This window comes from Labrus mixtus, chromosome 2, assembly GCF_963584025.1.
Source record: "Labrus mixtus chromosome 2, fLabMix1.1, whole genome shotgun sequence".
NCBI classification, from domain to species: Eukaryota; Metazoa; Chordata; class Actinopteri; order Labriformes; family Labridae; genus Labrus; species Labrus mixtus.
The window spans coordinates 5445398-5467825 of NC_083613.1; the positions used below are offsets into that span (position 1 = coordinate 5445398).

The 22428-nt window shown below is 38.5% G+C and overlaps 1 protein-coding gene across 1 annotated transcript in view; it reads left to right on the top strand.

Moving 5' to 3' along the window:
* sorcs3a (sortilin related VPS10 domain containing receptor 3a) overlaps positions 1-22428 on the top strand; it is a 236203-nt gene that overhangs the window by 206543 nt on the left and 7232 nt on the right. The window contains exons 19-24 of the mRNA XM_061048343.1: positions 2489-2675; positions 7345-7478; positions 9567-9690; positions 10209-10321; positions 21426-21557; positions 21656-21755. Coding sequence (XP_060904326.1) covers positions 2489-2675; positions 7345-7478; positions 9567-9690; positions 10209-10321; positions 21426-21557; positions 21656-21755 — 790 coding nt within the window. The remainder of the gene's footprint in view (positions 1-2488; positions 2676-7344; positions 7479-9566; positions 9691-10208; positions 10322-21425; positions 21558-21655; positions 21756-22428) is intronic.

A 22428-nucleotide genomic window follows, 5' to 3' on the forward strand; every position in this document is an offset into this window, starting at 1 on the left:
AGCTACTTATGAAAGATATCATTTTCCAGGCAAGTGACATAAAGTGTCCCCAGAAGCCGCAACAAAACCTCCCATGTTTTCACACTTGGAAGCACACAAAGACGGGGGTTTCAGCGAGTGGGAAAGAGAAGGAGCAAAAGAGCAGGGAAGAGACGGAACAATAGTTGTATGTATTTTGTTTATTGTGCATTTTGGCAAAGCTTGCATGCTAATGCAGTATTGCAAATGAAAGATCCCTGTAGCATTGCGCTACAATGTGCTGAGGGGAGGCTGGGAGTTTGCCTTCCCAGGCCTGCGGGATGAGAGCAGATTCGGTCGGCGTGGCAGCTGGAGCCACCAACACTCGTGCTGTGTGCTGATCCTCGGATAATGCCAGATGTGATTCCCAGAGGACACCGTGCAAGCAGCTAAAGACTCACACACCATGCAAAGGCAAACATGGTCGGGTGGGGTGCATGTACACAGATGCTCATGTGCGCACGCTTACTGACAGGCATTCAAAATGCTCTGTTCTCCTCTTCCTGAGGCAAAAAAAATGCAGCGCATGTGTGTAGCTACAGATATGATAATAAGTCATGCAGTGATTCTGACATTGTACAATTGAGGAAACACTGACAGAAAAGCAAGTCATTATCAGCCAGCGCTGACTGTAATGATTATTACATTTTCTGCAAAGACTCCTCGAACAAACGTACATGGTTTATGTACTATTTAATTTATTTTTGTTTACTGAGTTTGTTTTTGCAAATTAGTATTTGCTGAATTTGTGCAGAGCAGAGCTCCTTACCGCCTGTTTAATGAAACAAAGCGTTCTCTGCCAAACAATTCAGACAAAACTTTTGAAACCACCAGTAATCTTCCCACATAAGAAAGGTTATTTCTTGAAGGGTAGAAGAGAAGTAAGTGAAAGGACAGAAATGAACTTAACATGATAGTGTAATAATGCTCTAATCGTACGGTATCATTATAAACTTATGATATGGAACATGAAATCACATGCCATGTTCAGTTTAATAGAAGAGAAATAAACTGCATTCACTTACTTCAAGTTCTTACAAATCAGGTTTATTACGTTGGTGCCTTTTGTTGATAACCATACAGCGACACGATGGACTCTGTGCAGCACACTTGGTTATCACAAGACAAGGTTTCCTTTTTGTTTTACACTTCTGTGTTTAACTTAGTTGAAAGTAACTCTTCAATCACAACCAGTTTCATTTCACCTGATTGTGGCTGTGATGGGTTGTTTCTCTATTTGTGTGTTTGCACCCAGAAAAAAAAAAAGTGCATTAACATATAAAGTTGGCGAAGGGAATGGATTCTGTGAACCATGAGCTTTGTACCCTTCACCCACTTTCACCAAAACGGTTATATTTCTTTTAAAATGTCCTTTTCTGACGAACAACACATTTTTCTTGGACAACAGATAAATACATACAACTGAAAAAGACTGACATGAAGTAAAAACAAGTGTTTCATTCAAATGATTATTCTCATAAGCTTGTTTTTGAGAGGGCTATAGATTTGTTTTATTTGTCCTGTTACTTAAGTTACTGGATCAAATTAAAACTCTGTAGTATTTTAATTCAGATGGATAGTGAGCTGCAAGTAGGAAGGAAATACAAACAATCCTATCACTGATTCAGGACAGGAGACACAAACCATTTTACATGAACATCCTTCTGGTGTTTTGTTTCTTGCAACCTGGTGCAGACTGACATTGACTGTGTTTGGGTCCCTACCAACTGTGCATGAAAGTGTATATAAATCCTGATCTGCTAACTATTCCATGATATTGATCTCTAGAATAACAACATGTCACGTAACACAATATCATTTGAAAGATTTTTGAATACAGAAATATTTTTAGCTGACAGTCATTTCAATTTCTCCCCCTACACACACACACACTGTGTGCCTTCAGAAACATATTTTGGGGGCAGTGTAATAACATTTTATGGCTAGGTATATTGGTATTCTGGTTTCTGTATATTAATATTTGCTGTGCTGCTTATTAATATTTGGTTTACTATAAATCTGTGCCTACTGTCAGCCTTCTGAGGAGGAATTATATCTCCTCTTGTTTAAGATGATGACACCTGACTCTTTGCCAGTATTATTCCTACTCATAACACTGTATAATAACATTCTCCATTAGCAGCTTGCACCATGCCTGCGTCATCATTGTTCTCATGGTAATGGTACCAAATCAGTTTGTTACAGTCAATGCACACAGCAGGGGTTTGTGCTATAAGCTGATACAGGATCACACCTTGCGCATTGGCTGAACAACAGGGTATTCATTGTCTCACAAGCTTCTCATCCTGTAGGAGTAATGCACTAATCTAATGCCCATAAGAGTTGGGAAGCTTTATTTAGTCTCCCATCCGATGATTTCGGCCTTTCTGATGGAAGGTTTCATGTGAAAATGTGATGTCAGTGCATTATATTCATCTCACTGAATCCCCCCCCCTGTGCTGTGTTTCAGGGTGACTCTTTGCGGACCAACATCCAGTTGGATTTCGGCGACGGCACAGCTGTGTCCTACTCCAACCTGAGCTGGACCGAGGAGGGGATCAAACACGTCTACAAGTCTGCCGGGATATTCCGTGTGACGGCGCTGGCAGAGAACACGCTGGGTTACGACAGCACGACTCTCTTCCTGCACGTCACATGTAAGTGCTGCTCTCTGAAAATTGTCCACGTGCAGTCCTGCCAAGCAAAAAAAACAGTATGAGAGAAGAGAAGAGCAAACATTGTACAGAAACTAATCAGAGGCACTTCTAGTTATTACATGAGCTCAACACATGGGACCTAACGAGCAGCAGCAGTTTGGTGCACCATGTGACAGACTTTTATCGCCCCCCTGTTTGCTTGTCAGACTACATATAGGCTGCTCTGCATAACTGGTGAAGGTTGTTGGAACTGTAAGTAGTCCCGAGGGCCTACTGAGGTTTTTTATTTTTTTCTAAATGTGTTTTTTTTTACCCCCCTTGAAATGAAAAACACTTTTTCTGGTTGTAATCCAGGGTTCCATGATAAGTCAAATACATTTGAATAAAGTATTATCTTTGTATTTTTTTTACATTAAAAATAACAGTATTTTCTCTTCCTGTTAATACTTTATTGAAATGTATTTGGCTTATCATGGAACCCTGGATTACAACCAGAAAAAAGTGTTTTTCATCATGCTATTTAATTGGTTGAACAATTCATTAACGCCCCTGAGTATCTTTGCACAACCTACATAGATAAGTTATTTTTTTCTTTCCAGTTTTGAAAAACTCAAAATATTGGCCACCCTTAAGGGGATTGGTTAATTGGCTATTCCAGTTTAAAATGGTTTTCTATAAAAAAAGATCACACACCTGTCAGGATGTATTTTTTCAAATGTTGTTTACTACAAAACAGTTTATATTTAGTTGGCTGTTTTTAATGTACATCGCACTAAAATGAACAAAGTGTTACAGTAGCATAAATCATGTCTTTAGAGCTGTAATGATATTTTCTCATTAAACCTTTGCATTATGGAGTTTGTAGTTTACGGTGCAGATGAATTGAATTTAGTTTTTGTATCATTTTCTAGGTTATAAATCTTCTCATGAAATGTAATATAATTTTAAATCACCAAAATCAAGTACAACTACCTCCTCTCTTGAATCATTCCATCACTTACTACACATAGTAAGGTGTAGTAAGTGAAGTCTGAAGTTTGTGAAGGTGAGATCATTGCATAACTGTTGCTTGGACTCTATTTGTCTGAGATATGTGGCATCTATTACACTAAAAGTTGAGGACTGAGGGTGTATATTTGACTTTTAACTGTTGTTATATGAACGAATACCCCTGCTTTGTGCACTTTGAAAAATACTTGCAGAATCAGAAATATTTTTTTCTTCTTTTATTTCCTGCTAATGTTTCTTAACATAGACAGTCATTGAACCCAGAGCAGAACTTCTCAGTTGTATATTTTTCCGTTGCCTAGCTCCAGGTGCTGAGATATGTTCAAGTGAATGACAGCCACACTGTTGATCCGTGCTCAGCTCATCTGAAGTGACCTGCACTGACCTGTTATATCATACAGCAGCTGTGATGAACTACTTTTGGGAGGAAGGGCATGTCAAGTTTGCTTATGCAAGTTTCACTATGAGTAGAAACATAGACTTGTGAGTGAGCCTTTCAGACCTGTGCTACCAATACATCCAGTCAGTCAACTTAGGGCACTACACTAATAATAATTGCTTATTTTGTATCAGAGTGTATTTCCCACAGATGGACACACACAAATGAAAGGACTGTCAAGCTTTAAAGCTGAAATCAAAGTACGATTAAATAGTGAATATTTTTAAATCATAAAATCGCCTTTCAAGATGTGCACAATCATCTTTTGGTCTGTTAAGTTTGTCTTTCATCGTCTTCTGTCAAATATTTCTCATTTGACCTCTCGACACCCTGATGTGTCAGCTGCAGTGTTCATTTCTGATTTCTGAGTAATTTTAGATGGATTTATTTACAGCGTAGGTGACGCTTTCAGGGGAAAAAGCTAAAAACTACTACAATGATTCCTCTGCTGAGCATATTTAAAATCGAATGATTCACTCTTCCTCTGTCATTCACACACACACACACAAGCACACACGCTCACAAACACACACACTGAGTATCTGAAAGTGGGGATAAAGATTAGTTCTGGTTAAAGAGGATGAAAGCTAACAGAAGCCTCAGCGAGACGAAACACCCCACACTACAGCACTACACAAACCTTTGGCAGGGTTTTTTTTTTTTTCTCACCAAAAGTAGTGTACAACATCTGTCCACAGCGGGAAACTTCATCCCTGAGATTAGTGTAAAGCAACCTGGACTGCTGTCAGGTCCTATTAGGTTCTTGGTATGGAGGTTTGGAGCATTACCTATAATGTAAGAAATACAGACAGCATTTGGATTTTTTTTTTAGGGTTTGAATGAGCAGTTTGTCAAGGTGTTAACACCTGAGTTCCTTACCTACAAGGACCTTTTACTGGAACTGACTGTCTAGTTGCCACAACTTTAAACTGTCAGCCAACATCTGGACTTCATCTTCCATTTTTGACAGCGCTCAAGTCACTTTTTTGATGAGATTGTGCTGTCTCTCATGGTGTTCAAATCAAAATGACGAGTAAATAAGTGGTCAGAATGGACTGGAATGTCATGATGTCTTCATATACTTTTATATTTTACAACGCTACATCAAGGAAAATAAGTTTTGAAAGAAATGTTGCCCTGTTTACCTTTTTTTTAATCAATATAATGACGGAGAAGTGTGAAGCTTTCCATTCAGCGCGTATTTCAGTTAAGTACAAGATTGTGGGAAATTCATGGATGTCTTATAAATAAATTGTCGATAAAGATTGGAGCACTTAAACGTATTGCTGCATGGTGAAATAAATCAAACAAGATGTGTGGATGAGAATGACTCAGCTATACAGGTCGATTTCAGTCATTTAACAGAAATAGCAATTCTTAAACTTTCTTTGATTGTGATGCTATGCTTACATCTAGTGACTGCTACCATGGCTTCTGTGTGCAGAAGATCAGTGGCGATTCTGTTGGGTCCCTAGGAAAAAATCAATTGGGGGGGCCCTCCAACCAGCATTCAGCAAGGCAACGATAGGGAGTTCTGTCAGATCGGAATCCCTTAGGAAGGTTTCCTACCATCATTGCAAAATGTGCACATTTTCGACCGGTGCATTGTGGGCCACCTAATGGTCTGGGGCCCCCTAATTGGTCTGGGGCCCCAAGCCGTTGCCTGCCTTGCCCGTTGACAAGCAGCGCCTCTGCAGAAGTTGATGGGGGTATTTCAACAGACTGTTCCGGGTTGGTCCTCTCCAACAGTTGCTAAAGATTCAGTAATTGAATGCTGTCTACTGGATTCAAAAGACTCTTTCTATGTGACATTCTCAGACATGCAGGCAGTTCATTATCAATGTATCAAAGCAAAGTGTTTATTTATGCACCATCTTTAAAAACCTTGTTTCTCCTGAGGAAAGCAACAGCTGCTGTCACATTTTTTAAAAGCACAACAGACAGAATTAAAAATGAGAGTGTTCCATTTGAGGATTTCTCCCCCCTAAAAACATAAAGATAAAACACACTTCTCACTTACAATGATTGATATGAAAACAATACCTCACTGTCACATATTGATAGATCTAAAACAGTGTAGATTAAGAGACTATGAAATTAAACGAATACAAAGTATAAAAGTCTTTCATATCCTGCCTGCCATCACATTGTGCACACATGGTTTAATGGATATGTCTAACTTATAAGCCACTCTAAGCACACCTGTCAGAGCAAGGCTCAAACCTCCTTTCCTGAGTGACTCACCCGTTGGTTACTGGAGGGGGCCTTCGATGGCAGTTGCAATGTTGGATAAGTAATTTTCAGTCAACCTAACAAAAGGCTAAGAGCTCGAGCTGAGGTGGGTCTTAAGACTCCTGACAAACAGCCCACACATCAGTTAGCTCAGCCTCATGCCTTATCCTTTCATAAAGTCAAAATGGATGAGCTGTCAACATGTAAACTTCTCCTGTAAAAAAAATGCATTTTTGAATGAGTGTGTATGTGACTTCAGGAGCTTTTGCAGCCTGCCTCAAGTGGACACTCAATTTACTGCAAGTTCTTGCACCTTGACATTTGCTTCATTTTGGTCTATGACATTTTTTTTTTTTTTTTATAGTTTTATTACAATCTAATTCTGGTTTCAAATTGCATATTAAGTCCACCATGTCTGATATGGTCAGTAACTATTATATCACAGTGAATGAGAAGTTGACGGTGACATCATGTGAAATTGTATAAAAGTGGTTTTACTGCCAGAGAGCATACATTTAATAATCTTGAATGAATTTTTATGTGGGGAAAAATAAAACAGAATTCCTCTTTAACAGAAAATCATCACAGTATTTGTTCCAAATTGCTTCCAATTCAGCACACTCCCATCACGGTATACGGGTGGATCCTATCCAAGAATGCACTAGCTAAGATGATAGCAAACACACTGAAAAGGGTGCTATAGTTTATCACACACAGAGAAACCCGGTCACACTTTCATGCACCCCTTGGACAATTTATCTTTTCACCTGAGGTGCAGGTCTTAGGACTGTGGGATAACGCAAGAGCACACTATGCTGTCTTACAAAAGTGATGATGTTTGGAGTACTTCTCAACCTGGAACGAGTCACATGTTAGGGTCTGTGATCTTGCCAGCTGGCTTATTACCTAAAACAAAAGGGTCAACCGTGTCTCATCAGAAACTTAACTTACATGTTTTTTTTAAAACACTTTTTGTTTTTTCTTTCTCAGGTCCAGTTGAGTACGTCCAGCTTCTCGCTCCCTTTGTGGTCATAAGGAACAAGGAGGTGAACATCACAGCCGTGGTCTTACCCAGCCACTCGCGTACTGTCACCTACTTCTGGTGGCTTGGCAACAACACTGAGGTAATTATTAATACAGTCTAAGTTTCTAATGCATTATACAATATGTGTGGCCTTTATATGTGCAATATTCAAATAAATAACACTTAGCACATTTTTTCAACTAGCTAAATATCCCCTTGAGCCAGTATATATGTAACAGAATAGGATCCGACTTTGAGAATAAACACTAGTGAAGTAAAGACAAGTGGAAGCTTCAAAGATAGTCAGTCAAATTTCAAAATGTAGGATCCAGTTATCTGCTTGTGCTGTATGTCGTGGTTTATTTCACTTAACTTTCATCTCATCTCCACTTCACTAGAGTGTTCAGGGTTCTGACAGGTCATGTGACTTACAGATCACTATATGCATCAACATCATCTTTACAACTAATATTTAATGGAGACTGTGAAGGCTTTCAAATTGTTACTTCTGTACACCCCGGAGATGGCACATTTTAAGCTACACCGGTAATAACAGATGGTATTTTCTTCCTGCTGTTGGCCTAAATAATTACACATTTAAATGTAAAGTCTTTTGATTCATATTTCTATTTGTCCAGTTAGAAAGAGATGTCAGCACAACTAGAGTCGAATGAGATGGGTCTTGATCAAAGGTTTTTTTTTCTTCAAATTTGTCTGTTTTAAGGATTAAAGAATGCATCATAATCTTTTCTTGGGTTAAAATACTGAGGGAAATTAATCAGGGCCTGCAAGTATCATAAACAAGAATGTATGTCTAAAACTAGTTCATCAGCTGCTGCCGTTTGATCTCACTGTTCTCAGCATGTGAAGGAGCATTCTGCTCAGAGAACTCACACACCAGTAAAATCAGTTCCTGGATGATTTCTCTTCCAGTAGTTGCTGCTGTCATGGCTATATTCGCATAAGCGCATCTCAGCAGCAAGTTGTGAAAGTTGAACCCTGACTGCAAGCACGATGAGCTGTTCACATCCAAGAGAGCGGCAGTCACCCTCCCTCTGCCTGACACTGCGGCAGACCTCCCTGACATGTCTGCTGTCATGTTTACATTCAAAGCACTGGAGGCGGTGGCAGCATCTGCTCCCTGTCTGAAAGGAACACGAGAGTGTACAGCTAGCCAGCAGTTCTGTGGGTCTTTGCTTTGACACTGATAACACATCTGCTAATTCCAACTATATGTGTATTCAGGGCATTACACCAGAGAAAAAGCTTGCTCAGCATAATTTACCTGAATTAAAAAACATGTTTTAGAAAAGGTATCTCAAGCTGCTTGTTTCTCAGGGTTCAGGAATGTCCAAAATATTTTTTTTCTTTTGTTGCTGAGAAAATTCAAGGCCTGCTGAATAAATCCAGCCACATTATAGGTAGCTAGGTGAGCCCTCAGATTTGTGTGTATTTCCTGCATTGCAGCTATCCTCCAATTAAAAAAGAGATATTAGTCTGGACTAGCTTGGTAGACATGCAAGACAGAATGACATCACTAACTTCAACTTTTTAATCGCTTTACTTTTAGAGATATCACTGAATAATCTGAAAGAAAATCTAAAAAAAGAAAGTCTTCATTTGACCAAACCTCTTATTTATCTCAAACAAATTCCAAAAGAATCCCTCAATCCTTCCTGTTGGATAGTGAAAACAAAGTCAACCCCTAACACCATCCTGATAACCAAATAACAGCCTCAAATGTTGGCTTTAACAGGCACCAGGGTAGGGACCCAGAAGCAGATGGAGACTGTCATACTGCTTTATTTTGGAATAGTTAGCTTACAGGAAGTCACTAGTATAAAGGCAAGTAAACTTGTAAAAGTAAGGTGGTAGGTAGGTGGATCAAGGCTCAATTGAAGACAAAACCAAGGGCAAAACGAAAGGCAGGACACCGACAAAGCTCATGGCAACTAGGATGACCTGGCTAAAAAAAACAAAAAGGAAACTGACCACTGTTCACGGTGTGAAGCTGATGAGGGAAGAGGAGACATGGGAGCTAGCAAGGTCAGACAACTGCACAACTGGTTAGGATGGTGGAAATGTGCTTCGATAGGGAAAGAAGGTTAAGCCAGAGAGTATGTGGTGGAGAATAGCAGGAAGAAGAGGAGGACATGCTGTGACAATTTTGTTACTTTTGTGCTTCCAGCCAGTAATTACATTGGACGGGAGTATCTCATACACCTTCCCCAGCGAGGGAATGCACACCATCACAGTTCAAGTGGCTGCAGCTAACACAATACTGCAGGATACCAAGACCATAGCAGTCAAAGGTCAGTGTGTGTTTTCTTCTTGTGTCCAGGATCTGAAGGAAATTGTTAAGAACTTTGTATTGCTGGCATCTCCTAAGTTTCAAATGTGCTTGAAGAATTTAGTTTAATGCAAAGCAGTTAGATACTTCCGAATACATCACTCTCTGACTCTGCTGTGTTGGATATAAAACTGTCCCTCTTTTTCGTAAAATATATCACATTACTGTTAGAACCTCTGAAAAATACGTCTTCATTTGAAACGAAGTAATGCGGCAGCAAGTATCTTTAAGATGATGTGATTTATTACCAGTGGAATGGCTGGCGTAAAGCTCTGACATTTTCTAATTATCTAGAAGTGCATCTGGTACATTTAGCCAAAGGGAAGTGCGGGGGATGTGAGGAAGCCTCTTCTTTTCATCAAGTGTTAACTACCTGAAACTCAGCTTGAACAAAATGACAGTTGGCACTGCTCTCTGAGAATAATGCCCCCGGATCTGTGTGAATTAATGGCTGATTTTTCCCCTGACTCTCCTCGACAGAATTCTTCAAATCTCTACTTTTATCTTTCTCCCCTAATCTGGACGAGTTCAACCCTGACATACCCGAGTGGAGACAGGATGTGGGGAGAGTAATTAAGAAGGCTCTGCTCCAAGTGAGTGATTTTTCGTTTTCCCTCCGTCCTTCGCCTTCTCTTCTTTCTGTCTTTCTGTGAGTCTTTTTATCTCCTACTTTTTCCTCACTCACCGTGATATTTCTCAATTATTTCCCATGCCCCTATTACCTCTGCTGCCCATTACTCTGGGCTCATTGGTGCGGCACTAGAACGCCCTCAGGGGCACCTTGTGATTCATCATGAGACAGGTGTGACAACGCCTCTGCTTTCCTTCTTCCCCCAAGATGGCTTCATCGGTGCTGATTCTTTCATTTCAAAAAGTCACCAATTAAATGAGCCCAGGACTTCAAGTGTAGGGTCTTGTTGGGGACCTGTGATGTGATGGTAGCTGTCACTGTGTCTAATGCATGTGTGTGTGTGTGTGTGTGTGTGTGTGTGTGTGTGTGTGTGTGTGTGTGTGTTTTAAAGTACTTGAACGTAGGAGGGGTACAAGTGCTCTCAGCGTGTGTGGGAAGCTAACCCATCATTGTTAAGAGCTACTCATCTCCCCATTCACAACTCATGAATAGCTGACTGCATTTGGTTGTAATGTGCTCTTGGCCATCTCGCCAACATATTGGGCATTAGAGCTGCAGGTGGGTGCTGCTGGTGGACTATTTAAAAGAGTGAAATGAATCTCATGTATAACCCGGATAACCCGGACTCAGGGCTCTGCTTTTGAGCTGACTGATCTCCCTTTTCCTGTAGCAACCCAAATCAACACTGTCGCCTTAACTATTTAAAACAGGGTCATGTATACCTATAAGCATCAGAAACTGTTGTCATTGAGGTTTTTGTAAACTTGATATTGGGTTTAATGTTGGCCTACATGTTTGTAAATTTGACTTTTTTGAATGATTGCAAGTTGATCCTTTGGGTTAAATTATCTCTGCTATTTACAACAAAGCTACTTTCCAGATTGGATCACAAGACTGTTAACCCCTAGTGCTGGTGACATCTTTGGGACAAGTATTGTCTGCCCCCCCTGCAGTTGGCGATTTTAATTGCGAATGACCAATGGTGTTTGTCGCCAACGGGATTGGGCGTCAGTGGGTTAAAACTTAAAGAACACTCGCTAATCCACCACAGCTTGGTGAACAAAAAAAGTGGGACCTCAATTAACATTGCATGTGTATGCCAACTGCTACACAACTGCCAACTATAATATTGATGGCAAGCCATTGTTTAGCTCTCCATTCATATGGTGCCAGTCAGATGTCAATCAAAAGTCCATTAGCCAAGGCAACACAGTCAGTGATGAAATGGTCTTATAGCAAAATGTGCTGTTTTTAAACAGGTTTAAGTGCTAATGTTCAAGGGGATTATTGTGTGTCCATAATGCATCTTTCAATTTTGATGCTACGTATTAATTTGTATGCTATTTCAAGACACATTTCAAAGGCTTTTGAGCAAAGAAATATGCCCAGAAAATGAAAAGAAAATTCGGAATAAACATCTCCATCAAGAAGAGCAATAACACGTTTCTAAATTATTTAGAGAGGATCGATATTAACAACCCCATAGACACCCTGATCTTGAAGCCGTACATTTATCTCAGAAAGGAATCTTCAGGGTTATTGATGTAATCTCAAGCACATAATGGCAGGCATACTTCACTTCTCAGTTGACATGAAAACTGGCATGTTCTGTAAGTTTTTGGTATGTGGATGAAATGAGGTGCAGGTACCTAAAAGTTACATTCTTAAACTTGCTCTCAGTATAAGCAACGAGTAAGGTTACAATATTAGCATGAGTGCCAGGACTTTTAAATATACACTGTCAAATCTGACAGGTGTTTCTATTATTGATTGACAATATGGAACCAGCTGTTTGAGGGCTGTTGCATTTTAATTGCTTATTTCAAGTAATACAAATGTGTCTTTTATTTTATTTTCATTTTTAAACCCTATCTGATTAAGGCCATGTCAAAGTAGACGAAAATAGGCCCTAGAATCACAATTAATATTATGTTTATATGGTGTATCATGTCTAGTGCACAAAACATATGGGGTAAAGCTGAGATTTATTTATATATTTGTGAACAGAAAACGTAATGCAGCAGTTTAATCACATGTAATGGAGAATGTAGCGGTCTCATGCATACAGTCCATGCACCATGCACCATTCACAGGATATACTGTATGTAAGCGTTAACTCTCACTGGCTCTGAGTGATTTTTCCAGATAATATCCTGCAGCCTTTTAACATTAGCTCTCTCTGACTTCTTGCAGAAAAAAACCTAAGGGTCTGGCAGGAGAAACTCTGTGAAATATGTGGCTGTATGTGTTCACACCTACAGCTCCTCCTGCAAATATCAGGAGTTTTGTGCAGGTGTGAAAGCCCTGTGACCCTCTTTTCATCTCCCCCTTTGTGTTTCCCAGGACAGCCTTTCCTTGCTATGCTGCAGTAGAGGTACATTAACAAAGAGCTTCAAATTGTTGGAATGAAAACACATTGGGGAATGTCAAAACAAAATGATGAGTTCCTAATGAATGCATTCTTTACAAAGTATTCAGACACTGAAAGAAATGAGGGATCAGTAGTCTAGTCTAGTTATTCCTTCCTGTATGAGCTCAAAGTGCACTGCAGACAGCACTTGAAAGCAACACTCCTGAATACTGCATATTATCAGTCATGTCAAGTTCTTCCTCTACAGAACAAAAAAATACTGTCAGGTTCTACTACTTTTCTTCTCTCACCTAGACTCGATTGCAGTGTGACTTCTATCATTCATGTTAGCAGAGTTAATATAGCGAGGAAATATGTAGCACACAAAATAAAAAAATGTCTTTATTACAGATTCTGACCTGGATAGACCCTTCCTTTTTTATTTGGGGGGGGGGGTGAAATTGCTTCTTTTTTTTTTAAATGGTATGCCAATTAAACTCTAAAATGGATATGAACAGCAATTACTTTTTTTTAAAGACAACCCAATGTTTTGAAGATTGGTTAAAGGTATAATGCAGTTTCCGTGACACAAATCAAGGGCTCACAAGTGATCGTTTAGCTAGTTTTATTTAAAGACGTAGGTATTCTTACAGGGTCTCCTTTCAGGTGAAAAAACCTCACAGTGTGTGAAAAAAGTGACAGCTTCAATATTTGTTATTTATTACATTACACTTGTTGACAGAGGCTGATATGTCACATATGTTTGAATTAAACTTTTCACTTTATCCTGTTAGTCTGACATCATCTCCTGCCTGGAGCTGACACAAGGTTCATTTTCAGATAAACATATCATCAAAGTGGAGACAGGAAGGGTTATTTTTCTCAAATTTTAGTCAGGTTTGAAAACACTTGCCAGGGACAGAGGCCGCAGTCAGACAACTGATGGCAATTCAACATAGTAAACAACTTTGCAACAACAAAACAGGGGATGAGAGAGGGAACAACTCGCAATCAAAGTCAAGGTCTATTTAACTGAGGTGCCGCGTGGCCCTACTGCTGAATCGTATAAGTCATGACTCTGCACTCTTCACCCAGGCTTGTTTTGGTGTGGCTGCAAACCACTCCTGAATGCACATTCAGTAATGGAGGTTATTTCATTTCACTCAGTCTTTCTTGAATCACCTCCCTCTCACATCCCCTTAATGTTCCTCAGCTCAAACTCATTCAGTTTACAATGTCCCCTCTCACCAAAAGCTTTCACTGAAGGTTAATGCTAGTTTTCAAGCTATCCTTTCCATATTGATTCCCTTAAGGCACCGAAACACTTCATCATTCTTCCCCAAAGGCAAAAAAACACGTCATCAAACAACTGGTGTTAAGTCAATTATGCAAGAATGTGATATTTTCATCGTTTCATTGAACAACTGTTGATAACAGGCCTTACATATTCATATAGAACTAAACTTTGTTTGGTAGAGAAGACGCTGCTGGAACATTAACCTGTTCCATGAGCCACTGACAGATAATGTTTATTTTGGTGTTTCTAAACCCCATTTCCACCAAGCCATCCGGTTCAGTTTGATGCGATTTGAAATGGTTTGGCATTTATAGGTGTTTCAACTGTCAAAAGTTGGAAAAGATACCAAAATAACCACTTTGTGCCATCCTACTTAATTTTCTACATTTCTGTTGGAGTGCCAATTGTACTGATCCAACCCTAAAGGGTGGAGCTAGACACACTTCAAGTCCATTGATTGGTCAAAAGAATTGTCACTTCCTGTGAGACAGCGGTAATAAAGGACAAACACAAAAAGTGCCATGTTTAAATATCCAGTGGATTTCGACGGTCATTCCATCGTCTTTCATTCTTGTGTTGCCGTGCCCCATGGAACTTTGAGGTTGTCCTCCATTGTTGCCCTTTGTTTACTGTGTTGTTCTTCTTTGTTGAATTTATTAGCGGGCTACACTGTGCTATGATGTCACGCTATTACATAGCTAATGCTATGCTATCACCATCCGACTTTCAACTCCCCCCCAGGATTTGCTGTGGAAACTCAAGCAAGATAAAGGTTTACTGACCAAACTGTACCAAACTATATTGAACCAAACCGGACCACTAAATGTTTTTTTTAGTGTACCCTTTTACTAATGCAATTGTCTTGTAATAATTTGTGTTTGGCTAGAACTATTTCTGTATCAGTTGTGATTAAATAGCATCTGCTGCTTCGGTTTAACACACATGTTGTTTTAAGTATACTTGTATGCTAAAATGCTAAGATGATAACCATGGTAAATATAAAATAGATGACTATCATGATGTTTACACTGTTTTTTGTGAGCTAATAAACATGCTTGTTGTAGCATTTAGCTCAACATGCCATTGTACCTTTCTGTAGCCCACATGGCTGCTAGCATGGCAGAAGCAGTAAGCTAAGCATGCATAAACACACTTCAGCAGCTCAATAGTTTCTTTTCAATTATATTGGATTCTCAAACAATTAGATGGTACATCCCAAGGGTTTTATGCATTTTCAATTTGAACAGAAACATATGAAAGCAGAACTGAGTATAGTAGCATGCAGACTTATGAGCAGTATCTAGAGGCCTAATAACTTTCAGTTTGCATATGGTTTCATTTCTGTGCGGAATCTCTCGAGAGCTTATCTCTTTGAAAAAGCATTCCCTTCAAATAAACCTGCGAAATATTGCACTGTGGAATGTTTGAATCATACCAAATTGAGCCAGGCTCCCCTGCAGCAGGTAACCTCGTCTTTGCTGAGTTTTTCTCACCTCTCCCTCCGTACCAACCTAATCTTATTTTCGTATCCAGCAGTAAATTTGCAAAGCATCAAAACGGAGCGCTCAAAAGGAGCCAGGCAGGTTTTTAAACTAATGAGCGATTGCAATGACATCTAGCATGGTCAAAGCGTATTGATTTTCTTCTCAGGGCCAATTGCATCTTCTGTCATCCTATTCACTTTAGCTCTCCCTCTGCCTCGCTGCTCTCAATGCAAGTCATGCCCGTGGCTATCAGTTGTCCACTTCTTTGGTACTCAAATAGTGATTTTAGTGCTTGATAATTGATGTTCTTTGGCTATGCCCACTCCATTGTCTGCCTAGACCACTGAGAAAACATAAAAACATCACAGGCTCTAAAATAAAGAGTGATTACCACCCAGGCCCAGCTTCACTTTCTTGTATAAAGTGGTTGAGAGCAAAGGGCCTGAAAAATATATTTCTTGAAACAAAGACAGAAACATTTGCTAGGCTTATGCTTTATCCATCACAGGTAAATTACGACTTTGACTTTGTAATTTTCAATCCAATCTTAATGATATGCTAGAATGGAGTGTGCGTATGGTTTTGCAGTTGTGTAATATTACCTTATGTCTCTATGACAACTATTGCCACCAATACTAGGAATAATAATACCTTTTCACTCCAGAAAACACCTGTATAAAAGTGTTTTTATGACACTTACTATAAATACCTGGCTTTTCCTTTTTCTTTTAAACACTATCATCATGTTGTTGTTAAAGCTTTAAAGCACAGTCAACGTTGAATTGCTTCATCTGTTCAACAGCTTTTCATCTGGCTGAGAACTGAATACAGTTGTACTGCTAATCATACAGTTGAACAAATTATTTAACCTAATCGTTTAAACCTAATCTGCTTTGGCGATAGCACTGGCAAGAACAAGTGTAACATATGACACGGTGAAACTAAACGTACTAAAATCTTTACTCAAGTCTTTAGTCCTAGATATTTTGATGATAAAGGTTTTGACATCTTTATCATCAAAAACACCCAAATATGCCTCTAACTGAATCCAAGATGATATAAAAGCAAAACCCAATATGGCAGTGAGCAGCCTGCACAGTAATCAAGACATAGCACTGCACACACAAAGCCCTCATGCTGAACTTCAAACTGAGTTAAAGTGAAAATGGGCTAAAGGTATGCTATTTGTCTTATTTTACATGACTTCATGGGAATCTTATTGTATTCTCTATGAAAACAATTAAGATTCATAATTCATGACAGTAATGTATCACTTTTTCTTAGATACAAGTGTGGGGGGGGGTGATTCCAAGCAAAGAAAAGTTGGAAACCAGTGCTCTAACCATAGACTGTTAATTTTAATGGACAAATCCTGAGTGAAGTCAGCCATCTGTTTTGGCAGGGGGCTCCGGAGGCTCATCTGCAGCAGCCGCCATACTGGAAATACTGTCTCAGCCTAACTTTCAGTCAACCAAACGACAGGCTGAGAGCTGGAGCTGATGCAGGTTTTAAGCCACCTGACAAACCGTTACATCGCGCCCACTTGTCAATCATGTCAGCTACGCGCCTAACTATAGAAAACACATATCGTTCATGAAATCATAACAGAGACGTTTTTTTTAAAATCACCCCCCGTACCGTTTGTGACCATGATGACACTAACAATGAGACCTATTTAGATTTTTTTTTGTGCCAGGCTGTGAACATGTTCTGCTGTAAAAACTGGCATTTTTGCCTGTTGTGTGTATGTGACCCCTGGGGTCAGTCTCAAGCAGACACTCGACGAACTGCAGGATTTTGTACTTCCTCATTGGCTTCATTTTTCTACACTGGAGGTTGTCGCTTGGCTATAATGCATACTATCACTAAAGTAAAGAGCAGGTATAAGGTAACTGGACCTGGTCTTGCGTCTTCATTGGATCTGCTCACGACAAACTGTTGAGGCTGCTTCTAATAGTTTCAGAGGCCGATTTGACAACTATGCCTTTGTAAGGAGGGCGCGTTTAAAAAAGAAAACAGTACAAAAAAAGTTGCCTGTTCGTTCTTTCCCAAAAATAACACTTGAAAACACTGTCTCCTTCTATTTTTCACTCAGTTGCTATTTGTGTGTTCCACCCTCTCGTTTCATCTCTCTCTTCATCTTTTCCTTCTCTCCCTTTCTACTTCTGTGCTTCCCCCTCTGTTTGCATCAATACTGGCATGTGAACTTGTGGTGAACTGTTGCATTTTCCAGATGAATTCAAATAAAACAAAAATACCGGTCTTCAGCCATGCTTACAGAAGACTGAAATGAAAACCCTCTTTGCTTCAGTCTGAAAGTCAAGTCAGCTTTATCGCTATGATGTCAATGTTAACACAAAAAATCACGGCAAAAGAAATTGTATTTGGACTTTTACTTGGGATATTTTTTCTTTTATAATTATAAAAATGTTTGACAAGTTTAACAACAACCAAAATTATACATTCGCAAAGAAAAAACTGAAAATATTTAATTACACATAATTACACAGGCATCAACATTAAAGCTTTATGAAGAGTGTGAAAAACATCTGCTAAGTGAAGATGCTCACCAACATGTGAACTGTCGCTGCTTTTCTGAGTACACAAACACTTATCTTCCAGAAGTGACTTAGTGGCAGGCGATTTTAAATGAAAGAAATTATGGATTGAACTCTAGAGTTTCAGAACATAATTAGGTTTCCGTGATTAAAAAGTAACTTCTCATGGAACAGTCTTCCGTTTCTGAACAGTACACGTCTACGCCTTGCATTTTTAATATTAAGCACATTGTGTTTACCAAATTATGTTCTGTGCTAAATGAATAAAATTGATTAATGTCAGCCCATTCGAATGCATAAATGTGTCATTGTTTAATTCTGTTTGGTAACAGTCATATAAGGATAAGACTGTGTTCTTGCAGCATGGAGTAAAGCAACTACTCATACGATGAAACTCAATTTAAATGGACCACCTTGACACTGCTACTGTAGATGTTTGTGATGTAATCCCATTTAAACTGATCCAAAATTACTTATTAATTAATTAATTAATAACTTGAACATCCATTTCTTATGACAGTGGAAAGCTTAGACTTCTTTAGTGTAATTTTAGTTCCTAAAACGGTCTGGAAATTGTGTAAAATGTAATGGAAACCCCATATTTTATTCAAAATGGCACTTAGACAACATATATGATAGGTAAAACTGAGATAATAATTCATTGTATTTGGACAATTGAATGCCTATTTTGGAATATGATGAAAGCAACACATTCAAATAAAAAAGTGAGACAGGACCTTGTTCACCACTCTGTCATCTTACTTTTTCTTCTTGGAAACTAAGGTAGCCAATTTCTGTGATTGAAAGTGGAATGTTTACCATTTGCTTAATGTAATGCTTGCTTAATGAATTCAGCTGTTTGTCTATAGACTTCATAATACTCCAAATAGTTGCTATGGATGACGATTTAGGACTTCAGACAGGCTACACTTTTTTACTACAGAGCTACGCTGTTGTTATATCCAGAATGTGTTTGGGCATTGTCTTGATGAAATAAGGTCTCACCTGAAGAAGAAGTTGTCTATCTTGGCCCCTACACAGATGTACGCTTTGTCCATGCCATGCCCCATACCATCATGGATGCGTTCTTTTGAACTGTCTGCTGATAACGGGCTGGATGGTCCCTGTCCTCTTATAGCCCAGAGAACATGTTGTCTTCCAGGATTTCTAAACAGAAGGTCATATTTTTACTTGTCAGACCTCAGGAGAGTTCTCCACTCAGTCTATTTTAGATGATCCTGGACCCAGAGAAGGCAACAGCATTGCTGGATCTGGTTTAATCAGTTTTCTTTTTACAAGGTAGAATTTCAGTTAGTAATCATGAATGCAATTTATTTTGGAAGTGTTCCTGTTCATTTTTAAATAATATTATGCGCTGTGAAAAATTAAATCCTGTGATCTTTGCACTTTTATGTTAAAACAAACATTTAAAAAAAAAAAAACTTTTGTACAATTTGCCAGGATAGTCTTTCACAGAGTGGTAAAACCATTTTTACCTCAGAAAGACTTAGTCTCTCTGGGATGCTCCTTTTTTACAATACAATACAATACATTTCTTTGTTGTCCCCCAGGGGGAACTTTGTCATCACAGCCTTGCACAGTTGGTACACAGGTATACACAAAGCCTATATAAACACGTAACACAGTAAGAAACCTGTAAACTATCAAAGTAGCCAGTCAGCGTGGAAACTTATTAAGAGCTTCAATAGCCAATGGAACAAAGCTCTTTTTAAACCGTGCCCTCTTCCAGGTCAGAGTCCTGTATCTCCAAGCTGATGGCAGAAAAGGGTATCACATCATGTTACTAACATGTTGGTAGTTTACTTTATTCATTGTAAGATGATCCATGAGATGTTTTTTTAAGCATTTCTGTTCCAGTCCTTTGTTACTACTGACCTAACTTATTTGAAACATGTTACTGGCATCAAATTCAAAATGGAAAAAGTCATTTTCCAAAAACAATGACATGTCTCAGTTTCACATTTGATTTGTTGTCTTTGTGTTATTTACAATCAAATATGGGTTTCAATGTTTTGCACATCACAACATTCTGATTTTCATTGACATCCTACACGACATTCCAACTTTTTTTTGTCAAACGGTTTGGCACACTCATCAACGATGTTGTCTAATGTTGTGAGGTGAGATATAAATGTGGAAACGAGATGCTAAAGACTGAAATCCTGCCACAGAAGATCAGTTTGTTTAAATTCATGTTTTTTAAAAACCCATGATATCTTCATTTTCATTATTGTCAAAGTTGAAATCTTACAGTTCTGTTTTCATTTCATTGAATGTATTTTGAAACGTCTTCATGATGTTTTGTTACCTGTGGTGTATTTTAACTGATCTAATACAAAAATCTAATTAAAAAAAAAAAAAATCTAATACATAGCATACAGATACAGAAAAAAATGAAAAAAGAGAAATAAATAATCTGAAGATACTCCAAGGAATGACATCACAACCAGCAATAGTACAATTGTGAGCACTGTGGCAAAACACGCCATGAAAACTCTAAAAGTGCATATTTAAAGACATTTTACAAAGTTACAGTTTTTTATAGTGTGTATAAATATATATATACATATATATGTATGTATAGTTAAGTTTTCTTCAATTAGAATTATTTTGGAACGTGCTTTGTTCTTTATGTAGCAAAATGTAATTTCAAAAAGTATTTTTTATGTTTTAAATTTCATTATTTTCAAAAATTATTCTGGTGTACTGGCTAACACAAAACAAACTTTTGAAAATACTCCAAGAAATACATCACAACAAGCAAACATATCAATGTAGACACTTCTGGGAAATTTCTATTGGCCAGTTCGAAGGGTCAGGCAAAGCCTGAGAGCTAATAAGACAAAAGTCACACTCCCACTCTGCTCACTGCAATATTAAATCCACCAATTAATCAATAAAAATATGTTCTAGTTATAGTTCTCACTTTGTATAGTTTTTTAGTTGGTACAACTTTAGAAGGTATGTCTGTTTAGGCATGATGTATAGTTCATATCATACTCTCTCACTTTTGTCTGTTCCTCAGTTATTTTTATAGATACTAAAGTTCATAGAAGTTACAAAAAATGATCATAAAAGAGCTGATTGAATTGCTGTACCTGTGTATCTGTGCTCATTATTATCACAGTGTTGTATCTAACAATGGATATTTATTAGGATATATATTATCCTATTCAGCCTTGTACATATTAGTCTTTGCTTATTTGTTTATTTTTGTGTTTATTGTTGATATTTAATATTATACCTTTGTACAAAGAGAGAACAGTTTGCCAAAGTAAAATTCCTTGTGTGTGTAAGCATACCTGGCCAATAAAGCTGATTCTGATTCTGATTCTGATATTTCTGCCTGGTCACAGGTGTCTGACTTCCCGGAGGAGCAGCTCTTGGTAGCCGTGTTTCCTGGAGTTCCCACAGCTGCTGAACTCTTCCTGTTACCTCATAGGAACCAATCAGAGGCCAAGAAAAAGAAAGAGGAGGAGCTAGAGCAGGTAAAGGTTACAATTTACATGGCAAAATGTTGACATCATATCAAATACACTGCTCCAAAAAAAATGAAAACACCATGTTCAATGTGTTCTTTCTATAGGTATCTGATGTTATCGTCAGTGCACTGAACCAAAATCTGGTGGAGTTTGAGCTGAAGCCCGGTGTGAGGGTGATTGTATACAACACACAGTTAACACTGGGTAAGAATAATTTACTCTCACTGCTTCCAACACTGCCTTTGAGTTATTAAATATTTTATCAACCTGTCTGGGTAATTGAAGTTTGCCTTGGCATTTTATATTTCGCATTTAGAAGTGCTGAGAAATGTTCAATAATAACCTTTTTTTTTGACGACAGTATTTTTCTTTGGTCCACCAATTAAAATTCCTGTCATCCTGCCTCCATCCCAAGCGAGAGAACACAGGGGAGTATCGGGATGGGGTTTGATTTTAAGTGGAGCTCCTTGAGATGAGGGATCTTTTATGCCTGCCATCAAAAAACTGAACATCTGTTCGGTTCCTTTTATAGCCATCCAACCACAAAATGAGTGTTACACTGAGTATAATTATGTTGATTATTTAGTCCTTGAGAAGGAGGACTATACAATTTAACGGCAGAGCTGGAATTCCAACACTTCTGGAGGAGTCTGTTCTGCTTATCATTGTTAGAAAAAAGAAGGTTGGCCAACTTTTGAGAAAAAGAAAAATGTGCTCCTGCCAAAAAAAAACAAAAAAAACAAACAAAATAAATTGCAGTTATAAATACAGTTTGAAATCAATGCTGGACTCATTGAGGCACATCAATTTTAAATTTGGTTGCTTGTCTGGAAACTCTACTTTTTTTTCTTGGCTTGCTGGGCCTCATCAAGTCCCA